The 27,838-nt window shown below is 40.8% G+C and overlaps 1 protein-coding gene, 1 non-coding gene and 1 pseudogene across 3 annotated transcripts; 1 reads left to right on the plus strand and 2 right to left on the minus strand.

The window, feature by feature from the left end:
• Window positions 1–312: 312 nt before the first annotated feature.
• On the plus strand, window positions 313–508 carry LOC148843216 (U2 spliceosomal RNA). Its single transcript, XR_016103884.1, has one exon. It is a non-coding gene; the product is annotated as a U2 spliceosomal RNA (small nuclear RNA).
• Window positions 509–7,604: 7,096 nt separating this feature from the next.
• LOC148843217 (Ribosomal protein L39 family protein) lies at window positions 7,605–8,259 on the minus strand. The gene is made up of 3 exons (XM_088957155.1): window positions 8,193–8,259; window positions 7,997–8,100; window positions 7,605–7,858 (listed from the first exon to the last, which is right to left on the minus strand). The coding sequence occupies exons 1-3, from the start codon at window positions 8,193–8,195 to the stop codon at window positions 7,810–7,812; spliced, it is 156 nt and encodes a 51-aa protein (XP_088813281.1). The 5' UTR covers window positions 8,196–8,259; the 3' UTR covers window positions 7,605–7,809.
• Window positions 8,260–9,730: 1,471 nt separating this feature from the next.
• Window positions 9,731–27,805, minus strand: LOC148843218 (disease resistance protein Roq1-like; annotated as a pseudogene). The gene is made up of 5 exons (XR_016103140.1): window positions 27,065–27,805; window positions 24,911–25,992; window positions 24,558–24,836; window positions 23,622–24,458; window positions 9,731–10,627 (listed from the first exon to the last, which is right to left on the minus strand). The product of XR_016103140.1 is annotated as a disease resistance protein Roq1-like (transcript).
• Window positions 27,806–27,838: the final 33 nt, after the last annotated feature.

The raw sequence follows: 27,838 nt of genomic DNA on the forward strand, positions 1-27,838 counted from the left end.
TGGGATAACTCTTATAAGTTTGTCAACTTTGTATTAGAGTAGCAGACTAGTAGTTGGGGAAAGTCAGAACTAAAAGGGAGGGCATATTGATACAAAGACTTCACCTCCCCAACATCCCTCTTCTGAATCAATGAATTCTATTCATTAGAAAAAAGTCGGTATGCATTTAGTAGAAGTTCAATTTTGCTGGGTGGAAGGTACAAAAGAGAGAGAGAGAGAGAGTGCTGGATTTTTTATCCCACATGGGATAAGAGTAAAGAGGTGGCAGGGAGAGCTGAATTATAAAATTTAAACTGAGAGACAAAACAAAGCATACCTTTCTCGGCCTTTTGGCTAAGATCAAGTGTAGTATCTGTTCTTATCAGTTTAATATCTGATACGTGGGCCATCGGCCCACATGATATTAAATTAATTTTTCTTGGGGGAAAGCCCACTTCAGTAGCTTGCTACTGGGACTTTCAAGCGTCGCCCATGCGTTGCAATACTGCACGGGCCTGGTGCACCCCTACCGATTCTTTCGTTAAAGTTTTCTATATTTGCGGCAAAGATGTGGTCTACCTTGGTTTTGGACGGCCCGCTAGATGTTGTGGGTGGTTATGGGTCTGGACTGATTTTTCTATCAAATAATTCCAATGTTCCGTTTGTCTTATCAAATGATTCTTTTATTCAATAATTCCAATATTCTGATATTCCGTTTGGTTGCAATGCCATTTGATTTGTGCAAATGTAAAAATACAAGTTCTCATTTAATTTTGTTTTGGATTTTATTTTATTTTGCTTCATGTCAATTAAGCTAAAATTTGTTTATTTAATTTCACTGTTTTCAAAACCGGATCGGGCCGGATGGTCGGACAGGAAAAATCGGGAGCTGGTCACTTGATCGGTTTTGTTTTCCTCCAAAACCGATTTTTCTCCCAAAACCATTGATTTTGGTCAGCAAATCGCTAAACCGGTTGGTTAATTGTTCGAACAGTTTTGACCGTTTTCCAATTTTTTTAGTTTTTTTATTTTTTTTGTTAGAACGGGGCCGGCTGTTCGGGTCGAACGGTTGGATCGTTCAAACCAGTAACCGAACCAATTCGTTTTTAAAAACATGCTTAATTTATACTGCAACCAAACAAAATAAGCTAAAATTTAAAACAAAAATAGGTCAGAATTTACACTCAAATCATTTACACTGTCGTGATTTTTCATCAGTGCAAATTTATTTGCATTACACCCCAAAAAGCATACTTCAAAGTTCCAACAGTTTGAGATGAGCTTTTGAGCTGCGAAATAAGGCTGGAAGCGCAGATCCAATTAATCTGTAATCCTCTTAAGTCTGAAGAAGTTTTTAAAAGTCTGTGTTTGGTTGCAGTGCAAATAAATTTGCATTGATGCTAAATCATGGTAGTGTAAATGATTTGAGTGTAAATTCTGACTTATTTTTATTTCAAATTTTAGTTTATTTTGTTTGATTACAGTCCAAATGAAATATATATATCCTGCTGCTAGCTACTCTATCGTCTGCACTTCTTTTTCTTTAGTAATGTACAAAAGGAGTGATATGCCTTATTGCTTGACTCAACTCTGGTGGATTTCAGAGTTCCTTATCTATGCATATGAATAGAGGTGTGGTTAATTCATGGGTTGCTGTGTCAATGACACTGTTAATTCCCATATAAGCAGCGAACGAGGGATGCTCCATCTTGTTCTGTTCATCAAATTTATGAATTTCAATGATGTATCTTCCTCCATTATTCATTGATTGTTGCCCAATTCTTTTCTTTTCATGGTTTTCAAAATTGGATGGACTGAAAAAATCGGGAATCAATTAAGTGATCGATTCTATTTTATTCCAGAACTGTTATTTCACCAAAAATTATTGATTTGATCAATAAATCGCTGATCTGAATGATCAAGCTATTTAACAGTTTTGATCATTTTTTTTTTTTTTATCAGAACGAACCGTCTATTTAATTTGAAGAGTCGGATCATTCGACCCAGAAAATAAACACCTGACCGGTTCGGTTTTAAAATCATTGCTCCTTTTCTGTAAATACCCGTTACACCTGAGAAACAATAAAGAACAGATAGGTCGCTGTGACAAATGCTTGTGGCCCACAAATCCTCTATTAATTAACGGAGAGAGTACCAAAGAAGGATTCTCCCTCCCTCGTTTGCATAACCACTGGCTTTTTAGAGGCTTTTCTACCCAACGCTTCAGTGGTGGAACGCATGGATGATGATGTCCTTACAGTTGTCTTACCTAATCAGTTCTATGCCTTCATCATTGTAGTTGTCCAAAATTTAATTGGCAGGGGTATATTAGACATTTTAAATCCTTCTGTTAGATATAACGGCTAACTTATTTGATATAGGGGAGGTGTTAGGTCCATTTTAAAAAAGAGGAGAAGTTTCAGTATTTATAACAAATATGAAGGGAAGTTTAAGTTTTTATCCCAAGGCTCAGTTTAGAAGAAGTACAAATACAAATTTGTAGAGTATAAAACCTGATCTTTTGTATTTGTACTCTTTTCAAACTGAGCCTAATATGTATTTGAGCCTCGTTTGACAAAATGATATGATAGTTTTTTAACAATGAAGAGTTCTGTTTTGCTAATTACCTGTTAAATATAAAAAATTGTATTTGTACTTCTTCCAAACCGAGCCTTGTAATGGAGCTTATTGCTAATTTATAATTTTCTTTATAATAATAATATAATATGATAGAATATATATATATATATATATATATGTTTATTTATAATATATATTATAAATATAAAAAATTGAAAAATAAAAAAACCAAACCGATCAATCGATTTATACAGTTCAGGGATTTAATTTGCAAAAATCGATAGTATCATATTGATTTCAAAAAATGCCCTAACCGAACCTTTAGCACCCGTACTAACAATAAAGATTCAAACATAAAATCTAATCAATGAAACTACGTACACAAAACTAACAAATCAGGGCAATTCTTTTGACGACAAAAACTCGTTTTACAGTCTGGTCAATCCATTTTCACATATTAGATTAATAACAAAGTCTCCTACCTCCAAAAATACCCTTCATGAAGATTTTCTTGAATTATTAAGGATGATGGTGATGCAATATCAGTAAATGGGGTTTTGTTGAAGTAGAGCGAGTGGATTGGAGACAAGACACCCTTCAACACCTAATTTGGGCCGTTGGGGAGACTCGAGGTTGGTCAATACAAAGTGGGCTATTTTAGGTTGTGTAATTGCCACTTTTACTTGCAACTTTATAGGTTGGTCAATACAAATTTTATGAAAAAAAAAAAATATATATATATATATATATATTCCTATTACAAATTATTTGAGTTATCAATACAATATTTGGTGGTGTTATGTGTTTCTTCACCAAACCTCAAATTTAGTAATATCAATGCCTAATCCAACTGTATATTTTTTTAGTGGAAGTGGTTATTTGGTGTGATGTAATAAGATAATTTTTTAAAAATTAATTTATGTTGACTAACCTAAAGTGTTGTAAATAGAAGTGACAACGGTACCAAATGCAACCTTAATCAATTGAACATGGATCAGGACATTAACAATTATGAACCTATCATATAATATTGAAGTGTATAAGTGCCTATCATATAATATATATCAGTTTTTTGAGTCACAGAAACACCAAATATAGTGAGTTAGGGGTGTTTGAACATTAGGACCCCATGTATATCATAAAAGCCTTAGGCTGAAAATATAATTAATTAAAGTAGTGAAATTTTCACAGAGATTAAAAAACATAAGCTCAATATGCCGAACCACATAAATTTGGGCTCAGATCTGCAAACCATAAGCTGTTTCCACATTTCTACCCATAAGACATTACAGCTGCGCATTGAGAATATCTATGTTATTATTTATAGTAAGAAACTTTTAATACACGGTGGTGATGATTGGTGGGTAGCGACGTGGGTATACTATTTGTGGGTAATAGATTTGGAGTCTCTTCGCTATTCTTTGTTCTCTTTCCAATAATCTCATTTTGTATATGGGCAGCCTTATCCTAAGGGTGTCAATTTTCCCTGTCCCCAATGGGTACTCAGGATACCCGATCCAACAAGGTCGGGTATGGGGGGCACTTTAGTGAGGTCGGGGTCAGGGATGGGGCAATCTCTGAATCCCTGATTGGATTCGGGGACGGGGAAGTGGAATATGGAATCATAAACGTCGTAGCAAATAAGGTGTTATTTATCAAAATTTATGGGTGGGTTTTGATTGGTCAAAACTCTTTCTATATCATATCTTTCCGGGATCATAGATTTACCTATTGAATACAATATCAATATGGCCGATACTATGCTAGTTGACAGTCTGAAGTAGGGGTGCCAATTGGACTCGATTTGGTCCAATCCAATGTGAATCCATTACAAATGGACCAGGTCGAATTCAATTTAATGAATATTTTGGACTGTTTTAGACCGGTTCAATTCAATGTTTAGACTAGGGCTGTTCATAACAATACCCAAACCGACCAAATCGACCAACCCGAGTTGGCCAGTTTTTCTTCAGCACCGATCGGTTTCGGGTTACAAAAAAACATAAACCAATGGTTCGATTCAGTTTCGGTTTTCATGTGTGAAAACCGAAACCGAACCCACCCAAACCGACTTATATATATTATATATAAAATTTCAGATATATAAAATATTAATTTTAATCCATCAAATCATTTTTAATTTCCAGGCATCCAGCCTTTGCTTTCTTAGACTTGATTCCTTTACCATTCACACTAAGAGAATCATTCACGAAACCAACCCAAACCGATTCAAACCGATCAGGTCGGTTTTACTTAATACTAGGTCGGTTTTGGTTTCATTTCTAGATAAACCGACAAAGTCGGGTCGGTTGGAAAAACGCCAGTAAACCAACCCAACCCGACCCATGAACAGCCCTAGTTTGGACCATTCAATTTGTTCAAATTTGTTTTAGTTTAGATTAATTCTAACTCAAACCTGGTCCATTGACACCTATACTCTTATCTTCTATCAATAAGACCAAATATTGGCTCAACCCAACCCAATCCAATATAAATTCATTATATTTGGACCAGATCAAATCCAATTCAATAAATACTTTGGACCATTAAGTTTGGTTGGATGGGGTCCAACCCAAAATCAATCCATTGACACCCCTAGTCTGAAGGCATAATGCGCCGATTTTGTTCCGTCTAACCTGTCCAAATTGATATTGATTTGGATGGATTCCAACCCAAAATCGATAAATTGATACCCCTAGTCTGAAGGAAGTAATGCACCGATTCGTATACACTATACAGTGATACAGCCACGCAGGGCTGCACTCTGATATAAGCCCGGTATAATATAAACTTCATACAATTGATTTTTTTTTAGTAGAGTGAAAAAATTTCAAGTTTCATACAATTGGAGTGAAAATCTTTCAAGTTTCATACAATTGATTTGTTTTTTCACTTTGTTCAGTGCATACAATTTTAAAAGTCGATCTTGTTATAATCTGAATTTAACTTCAATCTGCTATAAGCCCGGTAACATAAGATTCGGTTTGAATCAAAATATTAAAATGAAACTGTATTTCCCATTTGATGGAATACATTCGCAGCCGTAAACTGTATTAAAATGAAACTGGACAGTCTAGACCTGGTCCACTTCTCAAAGCATCTAGGACGGGCCTGCAGTCATCCTATTCAAAATACTTGGCTTCATAATTTGTTGACAAAGGGAGGCAACACCCTGTCCGTTTGAATTGTTAAGTTGTTGGACAACCTATGCCCGATCTATGGCCCACACAAATCACATAGATGGAGTACTTTCAAGTTTCAACCACACGATTTGGAATTGTGATTTTCTGAAGGTCATTGATGTATTATGCATCCAAAACTCGTAACCTGACATGTAGAAAATTCAAAAGAATGCAATCCAAAACGTTTTGTTGAAGCCCACATGTTATAAACTTGTAGCAATTTCATGTACTTCCCCTATGTTATTCAATTCTACAATGAGCCCCCAATAGTTTACAGATTGACAACATTTACAAAATGAAGATGCGAAACTACCACGGGTCCACCCATACGAAAATAAATAAACAAAAAACATTGAGAACAAAATGCAAAAAATGTCCTAAATTACAAACAAATACTATGTTTCCTAATCTCTTTTTTCAATTCAGAAATTAAAAGGAAATATTATTAAATCATAATAATTTTATGTCATTCAAGGATTTGGGCCATATGGCCGATGAATAAGCAGGAGGATCAGTGATGAGTGGGCATAAACAACATAAAAAGAAAAGTACTTAATTAAGGACCATTTGATGGAAAACTAAATTATAAAAAACCAAAACCACCCCCACGAGGGTCATACATTCCCAGGTCTTGAAAAGGCAACTGGATTCTTGCCTAAGGTATCATGGAACAATGGCCCCTTTAGGCCGTGTTTGGTTTGAAAGAAAATATAGGAAAAGGAGAAGGTGGAGAAACCCATACAAACCTCGTACAGATTTCTCTTCCTTTTCAAACCAAACACAGAATTAGGGAAAACATATATTGTGTTTGATACAATTGCTGCTTTTATTTTGAGTTGATAAATATAAATTGGGGAGAGATGCGTTGTCACATCACATAAGAGTCAGAATGATTATACTTCACCCCTAGAGAAAGAAATGATTTGATGTTTCTACAAACAGCATTCACACTCGTGTCTGCTTCAACTTATATCCAGACTCAGATAACAGCAACGGTACTATAATGTCCCCAATAAATATGCTAGAAACAGAAACCCACAACCACCCCATAGCCAACCATGTATATTTAGTTATGAAAGACCAAATAATTTAGGCCAACTTGTTTGATCATAGCCTGAGCTACATGACATGTGCTACCAGGTTGGAAGTTGGAACCTGCCTCATCTATGGCACCTAATGCTATGGAGAATAATGATTCTTCGCAGTTAATATAACACCGAAAGAACCATGGAATATAGAACTGACAATGTAAAACAAACCCAAATATCACATCCGCAAGTTTTACTTTGTGGTCTATTCATTCCAAGGACACCAAACAGGTGACAAATTATTTTACAAGCAAACAGATGGTAATTGTTTGCCATACATAAAAGTCAATCATCTTGTACTAAGGGATGGTTTCCTGGACAGCTTAGAAGATGATTGTTAAATGTTTCAATGAGAACAAATGTCGTGCAAACCCATAAAGAAGATGCAGGTGCCTAGCAAAATCTCTGGGGACTTCTAAACAAACCATAAACATGGACAGAATTTGATGTAACCGACCCCAAAAAGACAGAATTAAGGCTGAGTTAGTATGTATAATGAGAAAATAGGATCCTCAGGATGATGCTATTACGAAAAATATTTGTAGAAATCCAACATTTGAACGAATAAATTGAATTCGAACCACAGACAAGGGTTGTACTTTCGTTGTGAACTAAAAACATGCATCGAAGTTCACTACTGGAGCACTGAAGCTAAGAAAGTATTGAAATCAAAGCTTCTAAGCTCAAACTCTCCCACAGAAAGTAGCTCATAAGAATAGCAGAAACCAATAAAAAAATAGAGAAGAAGTGAATTAAACCCTAGCATCACATCGAGTGAATATAAAAAATGAAATCTAACTTGTCATTCAAATATTAATTAATCTCATCGACATGCCTGTGAAGTGGGCTTACAGGAGTTCCCCAGCTAATTAATGTGCAAAATACAGAAAGAGTGCTATTCATTCATGTCTTGCAATAACTAAAATCCTAAATCGACTCAAAAAGAGAACAAAAAGGAAAATATAGAAATATAATCCACCTCAAAACCCTAGTTTCGTGCGGCGCCAGTGCCTGCGCTTGGCATTGTACCTGAAAACACGAAAATCAGAAGTTAGTGTAAGAAATGTAAGAATTAGGAAATAATAAGTACCCATTACTTAGATTATTGAACAGAGGCAAGAAAAAGTGATGAGACGAAATGAGATGAGAAGAACAAATGATGGGGACCTGATGGTGTTGTCGGTCCTCATACGGATCCAGTGAGGGATGGGCCTGTTCTGCCTCATCTTCTTGGCGAGCTTCTTCTTGATTCTGAACGTTTTGTGCGACGGCTGCAAATCGAAATAAAGTTTCGAACAATCAACGAATCGAACTAAAAAAATCACAAATTGAAGGAGAGAGTTACAGGGATTGAGAGAATTACCATTTTCGATTCAGGTTCAGGGCTCAACGGCGAAAGCCTGGAAGAAGCAAGAAAACCCTAATAGGAGAAACCCTATGTTGCAAATTTGATATCTTTTATATCTAGGGATAATGAACCGATGTTGCAGGACGCGACGAAGGTAAACGGGTCGGCTTCCGCACGGTTTTAGATCAACCCGAACATAAACAGAGCCAACTCGGCCCGACTACACACCCATCAATCAATGGATCATCTTGGATGCTCACCTACCAACCAATTGCCAATAACCCACTTAGTTGGGTCATGATTGAAGATCTACAAAGTAACAATATAGAAAGAAGCCCAAACCCAAGAAGAAATGGCAGCTCTATTAATCGACCAGGAGGCATCATGCTTAAGATATTTAGCTTATAAGACTTGCACCCAAAGATTATCCTTCCTTCCTTATTAGAAATCTCTAGTTCATGATCATATGACTCTACTAATATCGTGAAAACCCAGGCCACCCACATACTTGTGTTGCATGATTGAATCCCAACTCTTCAAGTACAAATATCTTTCTTTGTCTAATGAATCCCACCAACAGTCACGACAAAGTGAATTAATCTTGAAAGAATGATCATTTGAGTGAGAGAGCTGGAGAGAGAATAATTAGGAATTGCCTGCAAGACACTTTTGAGGCTGTGATAATAATATTTAGCCTTCCAACAATGTGCTTCTAATTTTGTTTAGAGAATAGTTTATCCGGTAGATATATATGCACCCAAGTATTTATCAAGGTTGTTTGTAAGCCTCACTCCCATGATAGAGGCAAGGAGACTGTTATTATGCCTATGGACATTGGGACTAAAGAAGATGGAAGGTTTTTGGATATTCACAAGTTGACCTGACCACCCAATGAAAGAACCCAAGCACTCCTTAATCTTATTAAACTCATTGATAGAAGCCCACCCAAATATCAAAATATCATCTGCGAAAAAAGGTGGTTAAGAGAATAGGTTCCCCTACCCAACCTTTATCTTTTGAGAGAGCTCACTGACATTTTCTTAAGTAGGAGCAAGAAAAAACATCAAAACTAAGATTGAAAAGGTAAGGGGAGGGGACAACCTTGTACCAATCCCCTTTGTGGATATAAAGGGAAACATGGGATCCTATAGGAATAGACTATGCACCTATAAATTAGTTCACAACTAAGCTGCAATCATTTTAAGTACAAAATCCCACTCCATACGATCATGAGATCAAATCAGCCCCTCACAAGACACGGCGGAGATGTGCTGTGGGATGTTGTGGGGCTGATTTCAACTCTACCATCATATAGTCTTGTGGGGCACAATCTAGTCATTATCTGAAGATGTTCTCAATACACAGCGGGGATGTATTATGGGATGTTGTGGGGCTGATTTGAACTCTACCATCATACAGTCTTGTAGGGCACAGGCTTGTGCCACAATTCTATTGTTTAGTGATATGCTTACCCGAAAGTGAAGATATTTTACATAAGAGTAAGAGGCCAAGAAATAATCGGCTTTAGTATCTGGGTAAGCACCTTTGTAAGAAAGTAATTACTACAATTACTCATTCAATTCAGAATCTAGTTTCTTTTTTTTTGGGATAAGCTACTCCTTCAGAATCTGGCTAAAACAACACACATAAACCCACCTCATCTTGGCGAGGTCGGATCTGTATGGTCGCAGCATCTTGTTATAATACCCAATAAAACACGGGCACAATTGCTTTCTGTTACAAATTCAAAACAGTGACTGGTTTGCTTTTTACTTTGATTGTTGGCTTGTTCGTGGTCTATAGCTTCTATTAGATCATCATACGGAGGATCTGGATGCATGAGCAACATTGATGGTAAAGCGACACGTTGCCTGATTGTGATTGGGCCGATGTAAGGGGCCCATTTGACATTGTTTGTGGGCACGCCCCTGTCAGATGGGCTACAACGACGTCTCGCATCTACATCATCATGGGCTCTTATCTTCTCAGCCCATGGTCCATCATCGATTAATAACAATCCACGTCTATCGGCATTGCTGTTCCCCTCAAATACTAGTTGCACCGCACACTTCAACCCTGTATTGATTCCCTCCTCGGAAGCAGGTGGAGGGTTGAACTCGGGATTTACTGTGAATCGGAGGCATCCAATCGCTGTTATGCGGTATGTGGCATAGCCAAATATGACGTCGATAGTTTGCCGGAAGCATAACACGCTGTCTGTAGGTCCAACTACGATGAGCGGTGGTTAAATCATTGATACTTATGAAAGCATCATAATCAAAATCCAATGTGTTTCCATTGGCGGTGGCATAAACAGCGCATACATTCAAACCTCGGATCTTCCTGTCGAAAGGCACCATGAAAGTTGCTGAACACCCTTTTTCCGGATAGCTGAACCAACTTGGAATCTCTCTCCCGGGAAGGAATATATTACAGGGGCGAGGAAGTTCCTGTGCCCAAAAAAGAAATTTATCGGTGGATTAGATAGAAAATCTACGTTATTGAGCCTAGATTGAGCCCGGCCGGATCTGCTACCAAAATCATTTGTAAGAAGGCAATTCATTAAACATAAATTAAGGCCCGTTCGTTTTTCAGTAAATTATTTACTCAGATAAATGCAGTTACCTGAATAAGTTTTCCCTGGGAAACATTTACCCGAGTAAGCATATTTACCCATATTCATTTATTTTTTATGTGAATAAAGTAATAACTATTTTAGTCATAAAAATTATTACTAAGAGGGGCTTTTTTGTCTCATTCAAGTATTGACAATTTTCTTCTAAGGTGAGAAAGTTATTTACCCACATAAAAGATAGGTATCATTTACCCGGATAAGCGACACCGAAGAAAATAAAAATCTCATTGACCAATTCCCCCCACCCCCCCCCCCCCCAAAAAAAAAAAAAAAATCCGAAAAAAAAAACACCCCCTAAATTCTAAGTTTACAATCCATGAAGCATAAAAGCAAAAAAAGAGAGAACGCCAACGATCAGACCAATAGGCACAGAAAGAAGGGTCATTAACCTCTGACAGGGACCACTTCAATAAAATGGTGGGGTTAAAGATTATGAAATGGTCAAGGTTAACCCCAAATCAAGACAACATCAACCAGAAAAGAGAGGCTCACGTGTATTTAAGAAGGCCAAAGACTCCTCCCTCCAAGCGTTCAATAAAAATTCTCCTTAAACCCAGGATATTGCTTAATGAATAGCTAGAGTAGGATGCTCATGAATAATATAATTAATACATACATATATATTATATATCTTATAATTATATACATTTTAAATTATATAGTATATACCCAGCCTGCGCCCACTATACATGCCCATATTCTTTTATTTCTCCAATATCCAAGGAATTATTTAAACATCAAAAGCCTATTCACTTTTCCTCCCCACTCTCTATCCACCATGAATTGCTGCCACACATCTCTCAATTCATAATAGAGATGTTTGACTTCAGTGGATAGGAAAAGTGAGTAAGAAATCCCGAGTGATCAAAACAGGGCTCTGCCCCATTCTCTTTGTCAACATATCATTTAACCTTCCATTAATTATTTTGTTGTATTATTTCGGTTTTACACGTCAAGTTGGATACACCCAGTTCATTAGTCTGAAAAAGATCGACAAACCTCAAATATGGGCTCCGCCCCTTTATCACTCTCAACAATTTTACATTCAACTATTAATTTTTTTCTTCTTCTTCTTTTTATGTTCTTCAGGGGTTACATGGATTTAGAATCAATTCGGGTACAATTACTGCAGCAAACCTCCCTTTTGAAATCACTCCCAGGTTACTATTTTTGTTTGTAATAGAGAATAACAATCAACGGTTGATGCCTTGATGGTAACTGATAAGGGGTGATTTGACCCGACCTAGCGACCGAGGTGCATGTGGATGCGATCAGCTAATCGGATGATAAACCAGCAAGGGGAGCCTTGTCAGTAGCTCGGGAACTTGAGCACCTCGGCATAAAATCATCTCGGCATAAAGGCACCTCGGCACCCTATTTAGTTTGGGGCCAAGGAACCAAAGTGCCACGTAATTAACTCCAGAAGCTTCCCTAACGGACTCCGAATCTCTCGGGATTACGATGTCTAATAACATGGCTCATCTTCACTCTGCCCGAATCGAAGAAAAGTGATAAACCTTATCAACTGGCGCATTGCTTTCCTTCGAAAACGGAACAGATCTTATCTATGCAGCCCGTAGATCCCAGAGCCTTTTCGTAAGATTCACGTCTACTCAACTATATAAGGGCATCAATCCTCAAGGTGAAGGTACGCGCGATTACTTGCACTCAAGTTCTCTAGAATTCATGCTTAGCTCGCAAATACAACATAGTACTGACTTAAGCATTGGAGCGACCTCACCAGGTCTTCTACCCCGGTCTCTTTGAGCCCTGTTTTGCATACTGATCCAGCTCGCAACGCGAGTACTTCCAACAATTCTCCAGCTAGGAGCTTCTAAATCACGCACCTTCAATTGGCGCTGTCTGTGGGAATCGATCGAAAGATCATCCCAATCTTAGTTGTAGCTTTAGTCTCCACGCCAACTTCAATGGACTCTTCCAGCAACATTGAGAAAAGCATCGAAATGAACGTCACTGGGGGCAAGATCAGCAATCAACATTTCCTCAAGGCCCCACAGTATGTATCGGCTAGTTTACTATTCCCCTCACAACTTTAGGGGTCCCATCACTGTCTATACCATAGGGCACCCTACAAGAGAGCGTCCCGCTCCCCTCAATGCGCACGACCTTCTCAGAGCCATCTATGATCCCCCATGGAGTCGAGTAATCCCAGTTCCATGACCTTGTCCAGTGTGTCCGGGCGATATAGATCTAGAAGCAGTAGGTCTAGTAGTTCCAACAATTTCAGCAATGCTATCTGTACCAGCAATATCAACAGCAGTTTCCATCGCTGCAGCTGAACCAGCAGTTGGTTCCACCTCGACACATAGGGTTGCGCCAGGGGCAGAACTAGAACCAGCCCGGAACTAGCTAAAACGTCCACCAATCCCCCATCAGGGTGAGAGGACATTGCAGGTGCCAGTGCTTCCCAGGGGCCAAACTCCACCTTGTGGGAGGAGGGACGGTCAACACATTCCTGAGAAATAGGCTTGAGGTCAGCCAACTCGATAGGGTTAACCAGCCGTGACACTCCCAGCAGGAGAACGATGGGTCGCGGGGAGATAATAACTAGCTAGGGGCCAGAGGTCCAAGCTCGAGGCCAGCCCCTTCAATGCTCCATGGTAGCCGGCGCGAACTCCACAACCAAGAGAACTTGGAAAGAAGGAACCCAGACCCACCTTGCGACAATGTTTGGGAGCATGAAAGAATTAGGGTCGAGGTACCGGATCAAACTAAGGTCAACAACACCAACACTGACCCGGTGAAGAAGCAATAGTGGCAACGTCGCAAGGTTCGTCGCTCTTCAGCTAGAAACAGCTCACAAGTAAAGCCCAACCGACAAGTACAATGAGTTAAAGAAAGAGAAGAAGTAAGCTCGGTAGCGACAAAGACTGCACCTCCCTTACTTAGCCAGTCATCCCCTCTGTCCCCAGAGCTCCTAGCGGCCCCAATGTCGAAAGACTTCAAGATCCCACCTCTAGATAAGTATGATGGGTCGTTCGACCCCAACGATCACGTGGATTCCTTTCAATCTCAGATGCACCTAGCTGGGGCTGACGAATCCTGCACTCCACCACATTCAAGGGAGTAGTCCGTACCTAGTATAGAAACCTCGCATTGGGCTCCATCAAGAGCTAAGCGCAATTCGCCAACTTGTTCACTGCGCACTTCATCACCAGCAAGAAATGCCTGAGGTCACAGGAGAGCCTTTTGAACGTGGTCCAGAAGGAGGGAGAATCGATCAGAAGCTACATCAAGCACTTCAACGGCACCTGTCTACAGATACCGGACCTCGATCCAGCAGTACGTCTTACTGTAGCAAAGAAGGGGATCACCCACAAAAAGTTCAAGTTGCATGTGGTAGCCAACAAACAGAAAAATATCACTGACGTCCTTAAGTTGGCCGACCAGTTCATTGGTTTCGAGGAGGAGATTAACCAGAAGATTGATAATCCACCAACTGAAAAGAGGAAAGAGGATGAAGGGATGAGCAACAATGGGCAGGAAAGAAAGAAAAGTAAGTCCCCGAGCAGGAGAAGAAGAAAGTCAAGAAGCAAGTCCCCCTCGTGCGGCCACAAGCCAGGTCGGCATTCCTGGACTCCGCCAACAGAGAGAACGAACTATACCCCTCTGAATGCTAAGCGAGGAGAGATCTTAATGGCCATCAAGGACTCCTCATTTGTTAAATGGCCGCTCAGGCTAAGGGGAGACCCAGAAAAAAGAAACTCGAATGTCTATTGCCATTTCCACCGAGATCATTGACACAACATGGAAAATTGCAGGAACCTTCGCAACGAGATCGAAGAGCTTATCCGCCGCGTGTATCTGAAGAATTACATCATGCGAGAGGAGAGGGGGTAGGTAGACTGACAGGGGGATCATCAGGGGGACCAATGGAGGAATGCCCCCAAGACTAGCAGGCAGAACGAGCAGCCACCTTGGTAGCTACTAGAGGAGAGGCCAGTTCGCGGAGTGATCAATATGATCATCGGAGGGTCCATCATAGCAGGATGTACATCAGCAATCGGGAGGGCCTCGGTCCGTGAGTTGAAACACGAGGAATAGAATCTTCCAAAGATACCTCAATTCGATGAACCTATCTACTTCACCAAAGAAGATGCACGCGGGATCCAGTACCCGCATGATGATGCTTTGGTAGCGAAGCTAAGGATCAACGACTTCAAGGTGAGACGAATCTTAGTAGACTCAGGCAACTCAACAGACATACTCTTCAAGGAGGCCTTCGACAAATTGCAGTTGCAACAGAGCGACCTAAAGCCAACAGATACACCCTTGATAGGGTTTTGCGGCAAAGAGGTCAGGCCTCTTGGTTGAGTCACAATACCCGTGGAGGTAGGCATGTGGCCGAACATTGCACGGTTTGAGCACACATTCCTAGTGGTCATGACTTCGTTTCCTTACAATGCGATAGTAGGTCACCCTATCACACACGTCTTACGTGCAATAGTGTCCACCTATTACTTAGCGATGAAATTTCCAACTCAGTACGGTGTGGGGGTCGTGTGAGGTAACCAGTTCAAATCACGAAAATGCTATATGGCCTCCCTGAAAGGAAAGACAAAGTTTGCATAAGACATCGAGCTCAAGCAACAAGCGAACTACACCAAGGAGTGAGCTGCCCTGATAGAAGAAATGACCCACATACCGATGTCCAAGACCGAGTCGACCAAAACTCTTCGGATCAGTGCCTTAATCAGAGAACCACTTCGAACTCAACTTTAAGTCTTTTACTTAAAAACTTAAATATTTTTGCTTGGTCCGTGGCGGAGATGCCCAGAATCGATCCTGCAATAACAACTCACAAACTTAATGTGGACCCTTTAGTTAGGCCAGTAAGACAAAGAAAAAGCAATCTCACCCTAGAGCAGTGGTGGGTGGTCGATGAAAATGTCGGGAAGCTCTTCGCCGCAAACTTTATTAAGGAAGTCCATTACCCGAGTTGGGTCACCAACTCGATGCTGGTAAAGAAGGCTAATGGGAAGTGGCGCATGTGCGTTGACAACACCGACCTGAACATAGTCTGCCCGAAAGATTGTTTCCCACTATCCAAAATTGACCGCCTATTAGATGTGACCTTGGGGCACGAGTTGCTGAGTTTTCTAGACGCCCACTCTGGCTATAACCAGATTAGGATGGACCTTGTTGACCAAGATAAGATCGCATTTGTAACTGAGCTTGGGCTGTACTATTATAAAATTATGCCCTCTGGTTTGAAAATTTTGGGGCAACATTTCAATGCCTTGTAAATAAAGTTTTTGAGTCGTAGATCGGCAATAAAATAGAATGTTATGTTGATGAAATGGTCATGAAGACCCTGTTTTCGAACTCTTTGTTAAATGATTTAAATGACATTTTTCAAAATTTAAGGGGATATAATATGAAATTAAATCCGCATAAGTATGTCTTTAGAGTCACTTCGGGTAAATTCCTAGGATACATAGTCAACCGACGTGGCATCGAAACCAACCCAGAAAAGATAAAGACAATCTTAGATATGAGACCACCTCAGAAAATAAAAGAAGTTCAAAGACTGACTGACCAAGTAGCTGCTCTAAGTCGCTTCATGTCTAAGTCGGCGACCGATGCCTACCCTTTTTCAAAGCAATAAAAAAGAGCAAGAATTTCAAATGGACCGAAGAGTGCTAGCTCACCTTTGATGAGCTGAAAAGGTACCTAAGTACTGCACCGATTTTAACTCGACCTGAAGAAGAGGACGAGTTAGAACTATACCTCTCTGTGAGTGACGAAATAGTTAGTTCGGTGCTGATCAAGGAAGTAGATCGAGTCCAATGACCTGTTTACTATGTTAGTAAAGTTTTGCAGGATGCAGAGACTAGGTATCCAGAGATCGAGAAACTAGAATATGCACTGGTCATAGTAGTCCGAAAGCTATGCCCGTACTTCCAGGGCCACACTATTGTTGTTCTCACCAATAGACCCCTAAGGCAGATTCTACTCAAGCCCAAGGTGTCTGGAAGATTAACGAAGTGGTCCATCGAGCTGAGCGAGTACGACATCCAGTTTAAGCCACGACCAACAATCAAAGCCCAAGCCTTGGCGAACTTCGTAGTAGAGTGCATGTTCAACACGTCGGCCCCTGAATTGATTGAGCTCGCTCACACGTCGGAGGCGTCAACTATGTAGCACCGAACCCGGTCAAAGTCGTACCGACCTAGGATGAGGAGCCCTGAATCCTCCACATTGACGGCTCATCCAATTAGCGAGGAAGCGGTGCAGGACTGATTCTATACAACCCAAGCAAGGTGAAGTTGGAGTATGCTCTCTAATTTGGATTCAAGGTGTCGAACAACGAGGCGGAGTATGAAGCGTTGATTGCCAGGTTGAACTTAACAAAGGAAGTGCAAGCAAAACACCTTATCGTGTGCAGTGATTCACAACTGGTGATCAATCAAGTCACTGGCGACTATGAAGCCCACAACCCAACTATGGCAGCTTACCTGGCCAAAGTCAGAGAAATCCTGCCTAGCTTCAGCTCCTATTTCATTAGACAAATTCCGAGGTCCGAGAACGCTGAGGCCGTGCCTTATCACGTTTAGCGAGCATGAGCGACAACAATATGCGAACTGTGTATATAGAGGACTTACCTCGGCCCAACATTCTTGGGGGGCAGAAAAGGTTGCTCCTATGTTGCAAGAAAAATCGACCTGGATCGACCCACTCACTGATTATATGCTCCACGAGACCCTACCTGTAGAACGCAATGCAGCTCGAAGGGTAGAGCATCAATCAACCAGGTACGTCCTCATAGATAAAAGGTTGTACAGGAGATCCTTAACACTCCCCTACCTGCGTTGCCTTTGTCCCTCAGAAGTTGAGCTCATACTTCGCAACGCCCATGAAGGCATGTGCGATGGACACTTGGGGTCAGAGCCCTCGCACAGAAGGTGTTAAGGCAAGCTTACTATTGGCCCACAATGAAGGCATACACACTCAAGCTCGTCAAGAAGTGCGACAGATGTCAGAGGCATGCCAATATCCACCATCAACCTACTACCAATTTGAAATACCTTATTAGCCTGTGGCCCTTCACGTAGTGGGGAATTGACATCGTCAATCCTTTCCCACTAGCAACCAGGCAGAAGAGATTCTTGGTTGTGGCCGTAGATTACTTTACGAAATGGGTGGAAGATGAGCCCCTAGTAACCATTATAGCTCGTAGCATACAGAATTTCTTCTAAAGGAGCATAGTATGCCGCTTTGGGCTACCCCGAGTGTTGATATCCAATAACGGAAAGTAGTTCGAAGATATCAAGTTCCAAAATTGGTGTGCCGAGATGGGAATTCAACAAAACTTCACCTTGGTGGCACACCCTCAAGCGAACGGATAGGCAAAAGTAACCAATAGGGCGATTCTTCGCAGACTGAAAGCTCGCCTGGCCCGAGCTAAGGGATTGGTGTAGATGAGCTGCCCAATGTCCTTTGGGCCCCCCAAACTACTATTAAGACCGCGACTGGTGAAACTCCCTTTAACCTCACGTATGGTACAAAGGCGGTTATCCCGATAGAGATCAAGGTACCCATGTTGTGGCTTGAGGCCTATGATGAGGAAGCAAACGATGACGAGCTCCGCACCAACTTGGACTCGATAAAAGAGGTGCAAGACTTAGCCTATATTCGGACAACAGCATACCTGTAGAGAGTAATTCGGTACTGTAATGCTCGGATCAATAAGCGACAGTTTCATATCAGCGACCTGGTTCTCCGGAAGGTTATGGTACCTAAGCGAAGCGTGGATAAGTTCGGACCAAATTGGGAAGGTCCGTACCATGTAAAATGGGTGTTTGGGGAAGGCACACATGAGCTCGAAACCATGGAAGGGAAGTAGGTACCTCGAGCCTGGAACGTCAACAACCTAAGAAGGTACAACTTATAAGTCCATGATGTAAAATTTTTTCCAAGTCCATGGGACCATCGAACTAGTCAAAAGGATTTGGAGCTGGAGAGAGGGCTATGAGTCACTCCCAGATCCTAAGGGCCACGGTGCCGAACTGACAGAAAATCTCGGTACTGTGACAAGTCCTAGTTGCCTCTTCGGCATAGGCATACTCAATAAGTCCTAGTCGCCTCTTCGGCATAGGCATACTCAATAAGTTCTAGTCGCCTCTTCGACATAAGCATACTCATTAAGTCCTAGTCACTTCGGCATAGGCAAAAAGAAAAAAATTCATTTCGACATGGGTAAGTGTGTAACCCACGCATAGACAGGTCAGGTATATACCCTATAGTGTCTATCCACTTCGGCATACAGCAATACCGAGTTATTCCTACTTAGAGCCTAACTCGTTAGCTCGACACTTCGGGATAACCAACACTTAGAAAAAATTTTGCACATACAAGAGCTTGTTTCAAGTTTGTCTCAGACTGGTAGACCAAGGTGTGGATCGAAGAGTTCACCCGACAAAAGAAGAAACAAAACATAAGTATTGGGGAAAAATCAAAGTATAAAGTGATCAAAGGTTGAGTGCGTACCACCATGCAATGTGTCACCGCTCTTTCCTCGAGTTGAGCGGTCGGTAGTTCGGCCCACCGAGTAGCCTCTTCAGCGAAGACTACATCTTTGCTCTTGAGGAGACCAAGCTTCGGACTCAAGATGCTCCGAGCTAGGATGCCACTGTTCGATGGGACAGTTGCTTGAGCTCCCTAAGCCTCAGAAGATGTAGTTTCCTCGAGCAAATAAAGTGGGGAAGCCCTATCTTGGTCCTCCTCGACCAGGTCGATTACTAGTGGTTGTTCGGCATCGGTCGGGGGCTCAAAGGTGGTGGCACCGACGTCTGAGGTGGGAACCTCCTCATGAATGCGAGCCTTCTTGGAGGCCCTCTTCTTCTTCTTTCACTTCTGCATACCTTTGAAGAGCTCATCGGTGGAGAAGTCCGCCATGATAACTGTAAAAGGCAATGGACTGCGTCAGATGCAACATCAAAGCAAAATAAAACAAGGAAAAAGTACGATGAATGGTGACCTATCGGAAGGGTTTAGGCCGGCTTGCACGAGCTTCTCCTCAGTCACGAAGTCCTTGAAATTCAGGCCAAGCTTCGTCCAAGCCCGAACTTGTTTATCTAGCCTAATGCTGGGGGTCCTAGATGGCAGGCCTCCAGTGAGTTGGAAAAGGCCATCCTTTCGCGTTACGGACCATGGAGTAATGTCTCTTCCAAGCCGGGACTTTGTTGGGGAGTTCGTGTAACAACTTGTACCCGGGGCGAGGAGACCTGTAATAGCTTTGCTTGTGCTCGGGTAGAACACAAGTCGAATTCTTTTTTATAGAAAGGATCGAGGAAAAAATGGCAAGGTCAAGAGGTTGGTTATAGTTATGGAAAGGGAGATGATACCTACAATGTTGCAAATGGAGTTCGGGTGGAGATGGTCTATGGCGATGTCAAAGAATTTGACGATCTCGACTATGAAGGAATGAAGTGGGAAGCACAACCCGACTATGAGCTACTCCTCGAATACCACGATCATGTTAAGACCGTGCTCCCAAGGAAAGTTGCCTAAGGAGATTCTATACACTAAGGTGTTGGGTAACCTGTACCGAGCTACCAACAACAAGAGCCTATCTGTTGTCATCAAGGATGGGCCAAAGCTATCCGATTGACGACCTCGATGCAAAGTGGACGTTAACCTCCTAGAAGCCACGTGCTCTTGCCGAGGTGATTCCGACTCAAATGGATAGGAGCCCACCTCCTACCCCAAGGTACCCACCTTGGCAGGATGAAAGTCCATGGCTCAAGCTGAGGTGCCCACTTCGGTCCCAGAAGACCCACCACCCCCGTCCAAAAGGCTATATAAACTAAGGCTAGACATAACGAATTAAAAGGGAACAAACGAACTTGAAGTAAAAAAGAGGGCAGGGCAAGGCGAACTCACCGTAAAACAAAAGAGGAAGCAAACTACCCCGGATACAAGACACGAGATGAAGAACAGATGCGCGACCTCAACTCTCGATTGCACTTTGAAGGACGAAGGAAATGGGACCTGGGTCCCCCCTATTTATAGCCACAATACCCAGGAACTGATGATTCAGATTGACACAATCCTACGGTTCTCGTGAAAATCGACTGCACTCCCCTCAAGGAAGATTTCGATTGAGCACGATTTTTGGCATCTACGGAGTTAATAACCCGCGTCCCCAACACGCGATCTGGTTTTTCTGATTAAGCCACATGAGTTACATTGGTCCGACCATAAAACCGAGAGGTGAACCAAGAAGAAATCAGGTCAACCTGCTTGCGTTGACCATGAACTCCCCGCACTGGAGTTACGACCCCTGGCACGGGGAGTGGGGGCAATTGATGAAGGGTGATTTTCCTCGACCTAGCAACCGAGGTACACGTGGATGTAATCAGCGAGTAGGATGACAACTCAACAATGGAAGCTTTGTCAGTAACTCGAGAGCTTGGGAACTTGAGCACCTCGGCATAAAGTCATCTCAGCATAAAGGCAATCTCGACACCCAAGTTAGTTTGGGGCCAAGGAACCAAAGTGCCACATAATCAACTCTAGAAGCTTCCCAACGGGCTCCGAATCTCTCGGAATCACGACATCTAATAACAAGGCTCATCTTCACTCCGTCCAAACTGGAGGGAAGTGATAAACCTTATCAACTAGCGCATTGCTCTCCTTCGAAAATTGAACGGATCTTATCCATGCAGCCCGGAGATCCTGGAGCCTTTTCGTAAGATTCATGGCTACCCAACTATATAAGGGCATCAATCCTCAAGGCGAAGGTATGCACGATTACTTGCACTCAAGCTCTCTAGCATTCATACCTAGCTCACAAATACAATAGAGTATTGACTTAAGTATCGGAGCAGCCTCACCGGGTCTTCCACCCCAGTCTCTCTGAGCCTTGTTTTACAAAATGATTCAACTCACCATGCAAGTACGTCCAGACAATTCTCCAACTAGAACTTCCAGATCATGCACCATCAATTGGCAGAGGGTCTGTCCATCCACTTCTCTCTCTCTCTCACACACACACACAACAGAGTTCTAAGTTCAATGAGAAAGGGTGAGGTAATGCCGTCTTTATATTTTACCATTTCTTTTTCTAAAAATTGACACCAAGGAGAACTCTCAAAGATGTCCCAGGATAGACACTCATTCTCTACTTTATAACTCCTGAAGAAAGCAATCTGTAAGTTTTTATATTCTTTAGATAGTTTGTTCTTTCAGTTCTATTGCAGGACCTAATTCGTAGCAGACCATAGTCTAATGTATCTATTTTATCCTATTAGCTTCGCCTTCTCTTCTTAACGTTTCTGAATTCGATTGTTGATATTTTTTAGCATTTCCAGTCACCATTTTCCGGCAACGTTGCCGTCGTAGAGTGGATCTTAAAACAGTGTGACAACAGTGCTTCGATATCCTGCTATGAAGCATTGTATTTTCATTTTGTATGTGGCGGTTTTCTGGGCCCTACACCTAAATGATAGAATTGGGTCCCATTTGTCCCAGTAACACTTCAGTCGAGGGTCAACCCAAATCCGTATTTGAAACCCACTTAGGTTCACTATACTACACTAGCCCAATAGATGGTTGATACTTGAAATGGATGAACTCTTACCAAAAAAAAAAAAAAAAAAAACAACAAAAACAGAAATTCATGAACTGAAGAAGGATCCCCATTATCGGGCCCTACAATTAATTAACAGTAATTTACTTTTAACAATAATCCATTAACGAATAGGGAGATCCATTAAGAGTATTTTACTACCAATTAATTAATAAAAATAGTAAAGTTTTATTAATAATTATTATTTTAAATTATTAACAGTAATTTACTAATAAAGGGGCATTTATTTTTGAGATTTTGAGAGGTGGGAAAGTTAGTCAATGAGATTAGGAAAAATCTATTTTCCTAGGTATTATTTATCTGGATAAGTGATACCTACTTCCTAGGTGGGTAAATAACTTTCCTGGAAAAGTTGCCAATACTTGAATCAGACAAAAATACCCCTTATAATAATAGATTTTTGTGGCTAAAATGGTCATTATCTTATTTATGTAAAAAATAAAAGAATTAATTTACCATTAAACAAATGGGGCCTAAGAATTAAGTTTCTTAAAAATCCACTATGTTAGTTACATTAATAACGTTTTATAATTACCTTACCTTGAAGGTTGATTAAGTTAATTTAGTGTATATTAATTTGTTTCTGCTAAATTAGATAGAATATTAACTCATCTTCTAACAAAAATATCCTTGACATGCATGGTAATTAATGGATGTCCATTTTAAAATATTGTTTTAGCCTAAACCAATTTCTGATAAAATATTAATTGGATGTCCATTTTGAAAATAATGAAAATTAAAAAAAAAAATTAGATGCCCACGCTGGTGGATGGGGTGCAACTTGCATGCATTCAAGTTACACCATCAAGATCATAGGCTAGTCCAAGTCAAGTTGGGTTAGGTCACAAATGATCATCGAGTAGTGTGATTATAGGATGAAATATGTGATACTCACATAAAGAAAACACAGGCGATCACATCAGCGCCCCACTGTCACCCCACCTGCACATCTCAGCGTGCATTGGGAACATCTCCCATATTTATCATCTCCGATGTTCCCAAAACAAGGTTGGGATGTGCTGTGGGGAGCTGATGTAAACCCTCTACACAGCCCATCAACTGCAGTTAATCAAGATTGTTGGAAGCAAAAATTGCTACCAAAACGGGCGGTAAAGATTAGCATTATTGGTTAAACAGCCTCTAACATAGCCAACATGTGCAGCTAACCCGGGTGAGAGAGAGAGAGAGAGAGTACCATATCGCCATGTCCTGCTCTGTGATCAGCATGTGGTCGATCCATCCACTCAGGAGTCAAAAATTCCAAATTATTATTATAACGCATCATCGATGTACAACCATCGGCACACAAGTTCTCCAACCTTGGTGGGAGCTCAGGGATTGATTGAAGCTTTTTGCTATTACTTAACCAAAGTTCCTGAAGCTGAGAAAGACGATTGATGCTGACTGGTAGGCTAGAAAATCTGTTACAGCAAAGACGCAGCTCTTTCAACGAGGACAATGTCTCTAGATTTGTCAATGTTTTCAACGACCAACAACTGTCTGCATGCAAGGCCTTCAAATTCAGAGGAAGCTCTGGAAGTGATTGAAGTTTGTTGCAATCATCCAACACAAGCAACTTAAGCTCAGAAAGGTGATTGAGGTCTGGTAAGCTACAAAATGCATTGGAGCTTAGATCTAACTCTTGCAATGACTGTAATCTCCCAATATCAGCTGGAATTGCACTTTCTAGTCTATTGCAGTAACTAAGACATAACCTTCTTAACAAGTGTAAACCTGAAACTGGAGCTGGTGATGCAGTGATACCACAGCCAAGTTTTGAACATCCAGATATTATAAGCTGTCTAAGAGATTTCGACTCTTCAAGGCTACTTGGAAGATTCATCAGACTCGTGCAATCTCTTAGATTCAAGAAAACAAGCTTTTCAAGATGTCCAATGGAATGGTGAATCTGAACCAAACTTATACAATCTTCAAGAATCAACTTCTCAAGATTAGGTAGCTCCAAGAAATCAGGGGTTTTCTTCAAGCAATGGGAGTGACTAAGATTAAGGATTTCCAACTTTTTGAGAAACTGTAGATCAAAAAATACCAAGAAAAAGGAATTACATTTCCATCAAATATACATTTGGTATATAAATAAAAAATGAAAACCAACAAAAGTATGCTTAACCTTGGCTTCCTTCCAAACTTTTCTGATGGTACTATATTGCATGTCAAGGATAACGAGATTCTCCAAATGAAAACTGGTTGGGATAGACTTGTAAGGGAACCCGTGCCAACATAGCCAACTTAACTCATTGGTGGAAAAATGTCTAAAGTCCCCTCTGAGTTGCACATAATTTAGCTGGAGCAGCCTTAGTTTGCTCATATCTGCAAATGCTTTAGTACTCCACTGTGAGTCTTTTGGCTGAGGAAAGTTCACTACAAGACCTTCAATTTCTGCTGTTCCCTGGTAACAAATCCACTTGGGTAAGTAGAAATGTACAAGCACAAAGATGCACACACATACACACATGTTCTTACGTTTTGTCTTGTCAATACAACACGAACATCGTCAGGGTCCCACAATCTGCTGCGTTTTTCAGGAGAGTCTGGGTATTTTTCACGAACAACTTCCCTCCCCATGTCTCGAAGTAAATCATGCATTCTTAGTTGATTCTTGTAATTGATGCTTACAAGAGACAAGCGAGTGAGAATACTCAACCCAATTTCTGGGAAGAAACCACAGCCATGTAGTATTTTACTTACATAGTTTCTGTCCATTCCAATGAAGAAGCATGCAATGTCAAGGAATATAAACTTCTCATTATCATCTAGGGCATCAAAACTTATTTTAAGTTTCTCTTGAATACTAGCTTGAGGAATTCTTTTTAGCTGGTCCACCACACTATGCCATTCCCTTTTGTGAGATAAAAGTGAACCTAAAACCTCAAGAGCTAAAGGAAGCCCTCCAGCATATCTTACTACTTCCTTTGACAGATCCTCATAATCTTCTTTAGGATGATCCTGCTTAAAAGCATGCAAACTAAAGAGATTCATCGAGTCCTCTGGGCTTAATGTTTGAACCATATATTTTTCATCCACCTTTACCCGGTTCAGAAGACTCATCTCTAGTTGTTATGATGATTCTACTACCATTACCAAACCCTCTACAACCCCTTATTAATTTATCTACTTGGCACGATTCGTTTACACCATCCAAAACAATAAGAACCCTTTTCTTACAAAGTCTCTCTTTGATCACATTGATTCCTCTGTCAACATTTCCTATCTTAATCAGGTCCTTTTCCTTTAGAATTTCAGAAAGAAGTTGTTTTTGTAACTTAAGTAAATCATTTTGTTGCTCCAAAGCTTCAAGAAAGCTGCTGCCTTCAAATTCTTCATAGATACAGTTATAGACAGCTTTAGCAATGGTTGTCTTACCTATTCCTCCCATCCCGTAGATACCTATGATGCGAATGCCATTTGAAGAAAGACTTAACAATGAGATTACATGTATTACACGAGAATGTATTCCAATTACATATTTGCCCACATCCAAGTGTGTTTTATTTAGTTTTGTCGAAACCTCTCTAACAATCCCATCTATGAACTTTGCTTCATACCTGCCAATTGTGATTCAATTAAGAATATTTAATGATAACAAGCAATGGTAGAGAGCAAAAATCAATGAATTAGCAAAGGCATAAAAAGTGACTGTAGCATTTCAGATAAGAAGGATATGAAAAACTTTGGCTGTTAGGGAAAACAGGCTAGGCTATTTGGGAGCTTCCTGTGCATGAGCATGACACATTATCCCACTTAATTCCTAGCTTGTCTTTTTGACTAACAGAATATTGTTGCAAATAAGAATGCAATTTGGGTCAGGTTGGAAATTTGTTAAAATTGCGGTGAGTCCAAACACTCACCTGATCCTGATGTAGTTGAAATTCTTCAAATCAGGCAACCCATCTTGCGGCCCTAATTCCAAATACTCTTCTACCCCACTTTTTCCAGACAGCCAAACTTTCCCCAGAAGATTACGGAATGTTAAGTAGTACTTGAAAATTGAAATAATTACATAGTTCTGTTGAGTGCTAGTACCCAATTTTGTCCCGTGCCTTATCTCTTTCCATTTTCTGAGTCCCACCCCATCACTCTGCTGTTAAAGCACAAGAGCACCTTTTAAGCTTTCTATTAGGTTTCTTAAAGTTAAAAGAATACTAAAACCACCATCAGCACATGTCAAAATTCAACCTCTTCACTATTTCATTGAGATTTGAAAGATGAAAGGTTTAGGACCTCTATGAAGTGTGTATAACCCTGGGCTTGAACGCTCCTCACAACCTTACTGGAAGATATATTCATTATTCATTAACCATCAAAGTTTCTGGATGTTAAAATTCAGTCCAAGGTGCCTTCTACTTAACCCTTTATCATATAATGTCCCTTAATTAGCCACCAATCGGTAACCAAGTAAAGATCTCAGCTTCGCTTCTTGGAATTAAGAGATCCCAGGTTTAGACCAGAAAATTTTTTGAGTGATCCGAGCAAGGTTGCTTAATTTTCCTTATGAAATGAAAATTTCAAGTAGTGAATTGGGAAATACGTTCAGATTTTAGACTTTCGAGTAAGAAATTAGTGAACATTTTAATATAATCTACTGAAGAACACAAAAGTTGAGCAGGGGTTAGTTACCCATCACCAAGATCCCACTTGACCAAACTTGCAGCTTCCGTGAGAGCTGACCTCCATCTCTGCACCTTCTCCACCATCTCACTCTTTTCGTGTTTCGCAAATGCTTCTGCAAAACTACCCGTCTGTTGCTGGACATCGTCCGGACCGATGTCGTAGAAGACAGGCAGAACCACCTGACCCAGCGTTCTCTTGCATTCCATGATTTTCGAAAGTTCATCCAAGCACCATCTAGAAGAAGCATAGTTCTTGGAGAAAACTATGATTGAGATCCTTGATTTTTCAATTGCTCTCAACAGCTCTGGCGAGATCTCTTCTCCTCTGTTAAGTTCTTTATCATCTCTGAAGGTGTTGATCCCTCTTTGAACCAAAGCGGTATGAAGGTGGCCGGTGAAGTTCTTTCGAGTGTCTTCACCTCTGAAGCTCAGGAAGACGTCGTAGTTTCCTGTCCAGGTCGAAGAAGCCATGGAAATAAAAGGACCAAAAAAGCACAGGAAATCGGGAGAGATCAGAGGTAGAACAGGCTTGATCCTTGACGCTATTCTGCGAAGTCGTTGCTTTGCCCTATATGTTTTGATTTGTTTTTGGAAATTGGAACTGATGCCTTTAATCATTTCAATTGCCAGGTTTTGAGTTCAGGTCACAGCTCACAATTAAAAATATGTAAAACAATATTAAACTGTTGACTTTTGGCTTATTTTTAAGAGCGGTGATCAAATGAGTGTGTTATCGTTGTACGAACAGTCTACCATGTTTTTCCCTGGTTTGCTCAAATTT

This window comes from Nelumbo lutea, chromosome 8 (assembly GCF_056320005.1).
Source record: "Nelumbo lutea isolate HS-2025 chromosome 8, American lotus-T2T, whole genome shotgun sequence".
Lineage (NCBI taxonomy): Eukaryota > Viridiplantae > Streptophyta > Magnoliopsida > Proteales > Nelumbonaceae > Nelumbo > Nelumbo lutea.

Coding starts and splice junctions, on each gene's coding strand:
- LOC148843217 (XM_088957155.1), bottom strand. Junction 7,859..7,996: donor AGGACCGACAACACCATCAG/GTCCCCATCATT, acceptor TCGTGTTTTCAG/GTACAATGCCAAGCGCAGGC.